A 10,158-nucleotide genomic window follows, 5' to 3' on the forward strand; every position below is an offset into this window, starting at 1 on the left:
CCTAGCACCTGGAGTTTCCTACTTTGTTGCAGTCAAATGGAGAAAAGCGTAGTTTTAGTTGTAGGAGTTCAGTTCAGGAGACAAGACTGGTCCGGATGCGTAGAAATGTGATATTTGGGACACAGCGTTGAGCTAATCGCTGCCCTTCGTTGTGATACTGCCACCGATGCCAGGTTGTTTTATTTCCAGCTCTTCTAATCAGCATCACAATGACGGCGTTCCAGCTGCAGCTCTTTGCTGTTGATGTTCATACATTTAGTTTCATGAACTTGTTTGTTGCAGCACTCGGAGATGCAGGATTTTTGGCTGAAGTGTGGAAAAAAAAAGAAGCCTGTTTTGTTAACCAAAGTCCAGTCGTTCTTGTTCTTTTCGTTTGTGTTCTCGTTGAGTTTTCTCAGACGCCAACGGGAGACGGACGCTTTCATTAACCGACACATTTTTTAACCGATTACAGATTCTCTAAACGTTATTAATCGAAATGCCGTTTTTACGCGCCGTCGAGCCGCTTTACCGGAAAAATCCTGATTACGGACGGCCGCGACATAACAAATCAAGACGTATCCAAATGACATTTCTCCCTTTGTGTACAGTTAAAAGCAACAATAACGGTGCGGCGGCTTTGTCTTCAAATTGCAGGCTTTCCACGCTTGTATACTTATGAGAGTTGCTGTGTAGGTGGGTGCCTACCAAGCGTCTGTCTTTGTTCTCTCTTCTACCTTGACTGAGCGGGGTGACACATTCCATTTTTATGACAATGAGCTCAAAGTGCCCCGAGTCACAGAGGGCGACGAGAAAAAGAAAAAGACAAAACACCTCTATTTTGCTGCTGCAACTTTCCAGCGGCCACTGCCAGCTACTGTTATTTCCCCTGAGTGTGTGCTGATGGTCTCTCTTGTTGCATTTTGTTGTGGTGTTTTAACTTGTTTCCCTCCATTTGAAAACATTTGGTGTGGAGGGAGCGAGCAAATGGGAGAGAGAGAGAGAGAAAGATGAGGCGGAAAAAAAAAAAAATCCAGGAAAGAAAAAAAACACAAAATATGAAACCGAGGCTCGATAGCAAAACAAACAAACCGCGTTTAATGGCTGCGGCGGATGGCTTGAAAGTGAGAGCGCCGTCTATTACAAGATGAAGTGAAATGTAAATAAATAATAGATGTATAAATATAAGTTTTATTTCCTTCCTTAGGTGCAGTATAACCTCAGAAGGGTGGGGAGGGGAAAAAAAAAAATGTTTCTATAGGTGGATTGGATGTTGTGAGAAGGGAATCCAGAGAAGGAAGATAGACAGAGATAGACGAAAGAGGTAAGATGGGGTTGCAAGGAGAGAGGAAGGGCAGGCGTCTGGAATACAAATGGCTGCCTGCAGCCGGGGCCCCCTGTGCTATCTGCTGGTAATGACTGCACAACTCTCAGCAGCTCTAATGAAAATGACTTCCAATTCCCAGCTCACTGTATTGATTGTGTTTTCATCTTTATAAAATGAATACGGGTAGTGAGCTTGTCTCTATGCCAAGTATGAAAACGGGTGAGGGGGGGAGGTGTGTTTCAGAAGTACACTGTGTGTTTTGATCTGTGTGTGTGTGTGTGTGTGTGTGTGTTGTCGTACTTCTACCCTTCAGAGACTCACACAGAGTTTTCCACCGACAGACTGAAAACACTTCTTGGACAGTGTGGGATTGGCTGGAAACCTCGATTCGCGGTCGAGATTAGATTTTTGGATTGGGTTTGGAGTAGAAGACAAAAGTCAGGACTGACGCGTCGCTGCGACTTTCACGTGCGTTTTTTAAGTTTAGTGAACGTTAACGGAAACTGCAAAACGTGCATAAGGAGGTTAAAAGATGTTAAATAAGTTCTAACGGAGCAAACAGTCAAGTCAGACGACAGTTTGTCTCCGAACAACACGGTCGATAGCAGCTAACGTGGAAGACTTTCCGATGAGAACTTTGGCTAATTTCTCTCCGTTGTTCTCTTGTGGAAAGCCAAAGTTTGATTTGCTTCTTTCTCATCTTTGAGCGTTTTTAGCGGTTGACAAACAGCTCGCCTCCTGAAGACGCTCTGCAGTCAAAGCAGCAGTAGCCCTCCGCAACCTAAACGCATGTTGTGTTAAAAGAAAAACGACACTATTTCTAAGAAACAGAGTCGGTAAAAAGAAAATGAATCGTTGCATTTTCAACTCTCCAGCGGTCCTTCAACAACTCAGCTATGACGTGTTTCTTTATAACCAAACCGTAGCTTAAAATCAAATCATTATAGGTCACTTTATTCTACATTTATTTTAAAATATTTCAAAAATAAACTGTTTATATCGACCAGATTCTGCGTTCCTTAGAATAATCGTGAAGCCATGAGTGACTCATTTTATCAACATGTTGATTGTCAAATAAATTAAGTTTTTATAATTTCTAATGATTTATGAAGTATAAATTCGGTCTACCTGAGCTGTCTGTACCCCTAGCCGTGGTTGTTCTGTCCCACTGAGGAGCAGGACTTTATGTTGCAGTGAAAAATGAGCCCACAGTGAATAAAAATGTGACCGAAGCCAAAAATGAGAGTTTAGAGAATTAATGGTCTCAGCAAAAGCGATGAGGCCGGCGTGGTGACGACACAGACGATCTGAAAAACACTAAATAATTCATTAATCTTTTCCACTTACAGGGACGTGTGTTGTGTTTACTTGCACTAAAAAACAAACAGAATTGTGATTTCAGTCCAAACCACTGATGATTAACCCTCGATGCCACTCATCCCTTTACCTGAATAACCTACGCAGTGCGTTTTCCAAACACTCTTCAGCTCTGAACAGAAGTGACAATGTCCACAGAACCTCCTGAACCGCTGCTGCAGCCCGGTCCGTCCATTCAGCTGTGGCTCGCTACACAGGAGGCTCCATCTATCACTGGTAGGATTCACGTGTTTCATAACTTTACACTCAAACAGTTTGGAGAGGTTTTTGCTGTAATTTGAAAAGTTTCAGTCCTGATGCTTTTATTTTCTGAACAAAACAAGGCGGCTCCGTCATAAATCGAAGCTCATTAGCCGTGTGTGACGCTAGTTTCTTATCTTTAACCGGTCATTTAATTTGCCCTCAGAACCTCGGCTTCCTGCTCAGGTGCACGTTTGCTCAAAACTGTTTGTCTGCGCTCAGATATGCTGCCGTTTGTCCTGAGCTTCAGTTCCAGCACGCTAACCCTAACCCTCCTCGGGCTCAGACTGATGCTGCAAACTACAGCCGGCAAACTTGTGCTCGTCCAACCAATAGAACACCATGTTGACTGATTAGATGATCTACTGCTCAGGTCAGCTGCTCCTGCTGTCCACGACTTTTTACATACGCTTGACGTTAAATACATACGACAAGGAAGACAAATTACAGAAAGCGTCATGTGAAACTGAAGGATTACACTCTTGATTAAAACACAGCAAAGTAGCTCTGCCAAAAAGTTAACTCCAAACTTTTCAGAGCCGCCTTTCAAGCCTCCAGATCAGCGTTTGCGTGCCAAAAAACACAGATTTCAAACGGCCTTTCTTTCCTTAAAGGCTGTCGTTTACCGCCGCCTTTGAATTCGCCTGCACTCGCGCAAAGAAAAGAAAACACCCACATTGCTGTTTGTAATGTGATTTCCATAATTCCACCTTCATCTGATGATTGTTTTGCTCTGTTCAAATTTGAACTGCCTCGTCGACAAGCGGCTGGTACCGACGGCGCCGACCGCATTGATGTCGGGACGGTTCGGCGGGTCTCCTGCTGCAGGCTCTCGGTCCCTCTCCCCGATCCCGCTCGCCCTAATGGCTTCATTTGCACTCCATTACACCTCCTATCACGAAGGCCTGTCGTCAGAACAAACCAGCACCTGTGTTTACAGATGATGCACGTGAAATAATGGTCTAATTAGCCAGCTTTTAGAGGAGAGGGTCCGACATTACAGAGGATTGATTAGTGCTGATAAAAGCCCCTGTAAGTTTTGTTGTGGGGAGAAAAAAAACATGACTGGAGGACTGTTCTCAGTGTATCACAAATAATCATTTAACTTTAATCACAAAATTGACTTATTAGCGCACATTCGAGTCCATCGGCGAACTCTCTCAGCCTCACACAGCGTCTCCACATACCTCCAGAATATAACACTCATCATTAGAAAAAGAAAAAAAAAGCCCATCCTGCTAAATTCTACCTGCCAGACATTAGGACCCACTCCTCTCACTATTATTAATGCCCCCTCTTCGCTCCGTCCTCCGCTTTTAAAGTAGCAGTAATTAAATACCTGCTCAAAATATCACACAGTTATTCTGATGTATTTCATAATTACAGGCCGGTTTTCAAATTTCCCCTTTGGAAGTCGTGAAAAAAAAAAAAGAAAATAGCAGCTATTCAATTAAGTGATTATGTATCCAGCGATGGGCATTTAGAATTCTCTGGCCCCGGGTCCTGACACGCTCCAGTCACAGCTTTCCTCGCTCAGACTCTACTCGCACCAAAGCAGCCATCTTATCCGTCAGACCAACTCCCAGCGTCTAATTAGAGGAGATCTCTGCTCCCGGTGAGTCGGCGCCATGAGTTTCTCCGCCTCGCGTTGTGAATTCGGCGGCAACGAAATCTGCATTTGCTCACTTTTCTGGAAGGTTTGAAAAGCACGGTGGAGTTCAAAGATTAGCCGACACGACTCCATTTAACCAGAAACTGTTGGATTTTCTACCTTCTATCATGTCGTGAACGAACCACAAAACACTGAACTCATGATGTGTCTATATGTCTAACTTATTTATTTTATCTGCATTAAGCAGATTCTGCAACGAGACACAAAATTCTGCATTTTTTAACTGCAGTTGATAAACTATGAGTGATTTAGTTGCGACCAAAAAATATAAAAAATTCTGGGACTTTTTGTCTGAACTGGGTTGAACTGCAGGTTGTGTTTATACCACACAGACAGGAGACACGTATGGAAGCAAATTGTTGTATAAGTTGTTAACCTTTTTGTGTGTCGGTAACATGTGTGTGTACATGTTGTACGTTTACATTTAAAAATATATATATATATATATTGAAATTAATCCAACTTTTGTGTTTCCTTTTTTATGATTTATGGTATTACAAGTGTGTCATAGTGCACAAATTTTTATATATTCCTTAGTTCTCTCTACTTTTAGTCATGTTTCTGCAGTTTAATAGAGAAGCCAGAGTTTATTTTACAAAGAAAAATGATCCAACAGTGAGTAGAAATGTGACAAAAACTAAAAGTTGAAAGGGTTAAGGAGGAGGTATTTTTACATTTCTAGGCCCAAAACTATATTTTTCAAACTATAAGGATTGTAAAATTCCCATTTGTGAGGTAGCTGCTCAGAAATTGTACGTTTTCTAATGAAATGATTAAATAAATATAATTTGTAAACAGGAGAGGACCGAGAAGAGAGCCCTGAGGGACTCCACCGATTATTAGAAATGCCTTAATTCTCTAACTGTGGCACATTTTTACTAATAAAATCAAATAATCTGCAGCATCAAAATGTGCACTCATAGATCAAGCAAAGCTAATTTTGTTGAGCATGTGCAGTAATGTGATCATTTAAAACGTAGGACCTAAAACCAGACTGGAGCCAGAACATCAGGTATAGATGTAGCCGGTAGCTAACTGAGCACACAGTGGTAGCTCAGCATCAAGTCTCACTTCAGGCAGCCACGGACATGATGTTGATATATTTCCTGTTCTCAATATGAGAAGTTATGGAAACACACTGCAAGCCGACAAGCAGTTTAATGTTCCCCATCAAACGAGAATTTAAAACTCCTTACATCCACAGTCAGAGAATGATTTAGCACTGGCATCATGAATAATGGCAGAGGCACAGCTCGAGACAAAGTAGGAAAACTTTAAAATCTCCACCACCCTGCTGTCTTATGTGGTTCTCTCGCATTTGTACCGAAATTAAACTGCTGCTGCTTCTATTAAGATTAACAGGAAGTTTCTCTACATTCTATCTGCTTTCGTGAATCCACTTTTATTCTGGGATCTCATATTAAGTAGAAAGAAGAAATAAGTCGGGGGATTTCCTCTCCTTTACTTTAACGCGAGAGGTAGAGCGTAAACTATGCAAGCTGTGGTAGCCTTGAGATCAAATTACTGCCGTGAACAGCGACACAATCTCAAATATGAAACTACATTTTCCTCGACAGCGTCTTAAAGAAACGGCTTCTCTGTGCAGGCAAACTTCTGACACTCGATTACAAACATAATTGCTGGCTAGATTACACGAAGAGGCTGCTTTTTTTTTTAATGAATGTGCCACATTTACAAACTGTGTCACAGACAGCAGGAGGTGGTTGGGGTGGATGGTGGGCGTACAAAGCAACTCGCACACAAGAGACCAGGGTTCGCATCCAGGCTGCCATCTGTGGTCGAGCTCAGGCGGAGAAAGCACTTTGGATGAAGTTGGGGAAAGTTTGTGATTTTGATTTTTGTGTAATGAACACACTGGGTCTTGGTATTAACAGACAGCGTGGTCGCTTTTCAAGTGATGTGAGCGCCCAAATGTTGTCAAAGTGGAGGCAAGGCTGAATATTTAGGTTAAAGAAACAGAAATTCAGTTGCATGCTATAATTCAGATTATTTTATTTTGTTAACTACATGACCAAAAACACAAGGTCACATCTTTTCCACACAGCCTTTGTGACACAAGCGTAAAAGATTGTGATCTTTTCTATCTGAGCGTTTGTGGTTCTGTGAGTTGTTTACATTTCCTGTTTGTCGTGAATCGATCCACGCTGCCAAAGTTCAACGTTCTCGACAGCGAAAGGAAAACAATAAAGACCCGCACAGCGACGCAGCCAAGTGGATAAATGCAGTGTTGGTATGCGGATGAACCTGTAACGGAGCATCTGTAGTCAGGCAGGCCTGCCTCCACTCCCCATGGCTGTTTTTAATTGGTTAAAATGTGTGTGTGAGTGTGTGTGTGTGTGTCGTACTGGGGTTTGCCTTTGGCTTGACACGTCAGCTCCAGGTTCTCTCCTTCCCTGGTCAAACCCTGAGGAAATTCTACCACGATCTTCACCTCCGGTTTGTCTGAAAGGACGAGAGACAGACAGAGACAAACAGTCACATGTTGGAACAGCATCATAATCCACACGCTCTGATTACCTCGTGTCCTGTACGACGGCGTCTGCTCTGCGCCGTGCATAACCATGAAGGTAAGGTCATTTGTATTTGGAGCTTCAGCTAGCAGCCGTTGCGTGAAATGGATCTGCAGGGACAGACTTGCTTGTTACCAGGTTGTCTTTGAAGAATGTGTGGAGTTAGACGGAGCGCATAAACCGCAGAAAGACTGTTTCTGGTGTTAACACAAGCCGGTCTCCTACACTTTATGTCCGCATGCAGCGAACCAGCGCTGGGATTTGGTGGAAGAACAAACTGGGATGTCGGGCTTCATGTGTCAGAAATGGTGACGCAGCAAATACTAAGGATGGAGAAGATTTTACCCCAAATTTGAAGATCATTTTGAAATGCCACAAAAAAAAAGAAAAGAAAATTTGTTTTCATTCGCTGCTTTGGAGATCAACCTCGCCTACATCCCAAAGTGGCAGCATGGGGAGAGTAGAAGAAGAAGAAGCCACAAACTAAACCATCGGCTAGAAACACCTTGAAGAAGACACAAACAAAACTTTGGCCATCTGTAGGAGTCTTTATGATTTTCTTTAATGATGAAAGTTGCACCAGTTCTTTCCAGCTGGTGTTTCGTCTGATTCACTGGATGCAGGCTGCAGGTACGAGTCTGGCACCAGCAGCTCATTTCAGGTTTGATTGTCCATCCATCCATCATCTATACACCACTTAATCCTCATTAGGGTCGCGGGGGGCTGGAGTCTATCCAGCTGACTCAGGGTGAAGGCAGGTTCACCTGGACAGGTAACCAGTCTATCACAGGGCTACACTTAGAGACAGACAACCAAGCACACTCACATTCACACCTACGGACAATTTAGAATCACCAATTAACCTCAGCATGTTTCTGGACTGTGGGAGGAAGCCGGAGAACCCGGAGAGAACCCACGCTGCACGGGGAGAACATGGAGACTCCACTCAGAAAGATTCCGGTGCCCCTCACCGGGGAGTGAACCGGCGACCTTCTTGCTGTGAGGCAACAGTGCTACCAACTGCACCACCTTGCAGCCCGGCTTTATCGTCCCGTTTTGCTATTTGGATGCTTGCATTTTAAGAAAAATCAGCTTCAATACGGTCAGAAACCAACAATAACAAGTCGATCTACTAACCTACAGCACTGAAAAGGTCAAGCTTAGCCAAAGATTTGGATCAGTCTCACTATTTTCACGATCACGGTGCTCATCTCATCTCCCTGCATGCAAACACCTGGTTTAAAGAACCACAAAGAAGCCAGAGCATTTATTTATTCCCCAATATGGCAAAATAAGACTGGAGTGTAGTCTTGTCTGGTCAAAAACCATCTTAAGTGATCGTTAAAGAGTTAAAAAAATATACATTTTAAAACATTTTATAATGCAAAACTTTAAAAATACGTTGTGGAAACGTTGGCGCACGGTGTTAGCATCATGCTAAGTAGCCCCACTGTTCAGGCAGAACAATGAAGCTGTGTCGAGCACAGGCTGATGCCAATCAGCTAACCCCGCTCTCTACTTTATTACTCAGCTGATATGAGCTGCCAGAGGATCTCAAGCAGCGATCAGGCTCACGGGGAGCGAGGAGATCACAGATACAGGCGCCGGCTCAGCCATTCAGGACTTAAAATGAGCAGTCAAATCTGGCAGCAGTGTTGTGTCTAAGCCGCATCCTTTTGATGTCGCCCCTTGCTGATAGCGTAACAAAGTGCAGCGCAACAATCTGGAGGAGATAAAAGCGCGAAGGGACCTGCTGTGGATCTGCAAATGAAAGGAACGACCGGATCTCGGTTAAGTGTCTGCGTTGGACGGAGCAGAGAGCACAGCTTTAGTCGCCACACCGTCAACAGACAACTCAGTGTCACAGACGACACCCCGGGAATGGACTTTATTTTTTTTTCTTAAACATTGTTAGATGAGGCGCCCGGTCCAGACGAGACATTATTAACACCGCTGCTGTTGGGGCCACAAGGTGTAATTACAATTATTTCTGAATTAGAGTCATTCAACTGCAGGAAGTTTTCAGACATCCACTCCACAATTTAACCGAGGCGGGAAATAATAAAAGACGCACCGGTGGCATCACACAGCTGCACATTATTCACACAGCAATAATCAGCGTGAGTGTCGGGTGGTGAACATGTGTGTCGCAGAGAAACGATGAAGCAGATCCCAGAAAGGAGACGAGCATCCTGTCCTGTTGGGCGTCTAAAACTACCAGCAGCTAGTTCTCAAACACAGGCAGCGTTTTCTGCTCCTGTAGCTGCACAACAATGGATAGATATAGAGAAAACTCAGAAATGTCTTCAGCACAATATGACAAAGTTAGAATCGTTTGGGGAAAAAAAAGGAGAAAAAAAATTCTCTGATTATTTATGTTACAAAAAAAAACCAAAAATCAAAAACCCACAAGTCGTCACGTCAGGTTTGTGGCCACAGGTGTTTTCAAGACTGGGGGAAAGTTTGCTTCACGTTTTATGAATATTTTACTAATTTATTTCCACACAGCACTTCTCTGCTTTGTGTTCACAGCCTGCAGTTCAGCCAATAAAAGTCACAGAAATTTGTCCTCTGATTCTTGGTCATAATGGGAATTTTATTTCTTCTGCAGCATCCAGTGAAACACGTGCTTTCATTTTGGTTCGTTTTTAAATGAGATGTTTTGAATAAAGTAAGTTGCCATGGTGATGGCGGCGCGCATACACGCAGCGCCCCCTTCAGGAGACAACGAACGTGAACGTCTTGAGTGTCTATCCCAGACGTTCATTGTGCAAAACGTTGCTGGGCGTCAGGACGATGAACGGCGCTGGAATCGTGGCGCTCGGTTGTGATGTGGACGAACTGCACCAACATGGAATCCAATCGGAGACGACGCCGGCAGTTACCCGAGAGAGAAGGAAGCCGTACCAATGTAAACAACGGAGGAGGAAGAGAGCTGGATCCATGCTAGGCTAAAGGCTAACCCCTCCAGACCAGCAGGATCCATGCTAGGCTAAAGGCTAACCCCTCCAGACCAGCAGGATCCATGCTAG

General features: G+C 43.7%; 1 protein-coding gene across 1 annotated transcript in view; it reads right to left on the reverse strand.

The window, feature by feature from the left end:
• Nucleotides 1-10,158, reverse strand: part of cadm1a (cell adhesion molecule 1a) — a 161,890-nt gene that overhangs the window by 74,731 nt on the left and 77,001 nt on the right. Inside the window, exon 6 of the mRNA XM_008278372.1 lies at nt 6,962-7,058. Coding sequence (XP_008276594.1) covers nt 6,962-7,058 — 97 coding nt within the window. The remainder of the gene's footprint in view (nt 1-6,961; nt 7,059-10,158) is intronic.

This window comes from Stegastes partitus, unplaced genomic scaffold (genome assembly GCF_000690725.1).
Source record: "Stegastes partitus isolate 25-593 unplaced genomic scaffold, Stegastes_partitus-1.0.2 Scaffold121, whole genome shotgun sequence".
Lineage (NCBI taxonomy): Eukaryota > Metazoa > Chordata > Actinopteri > Pomacentridae > Stegastes > Stegastes partitus.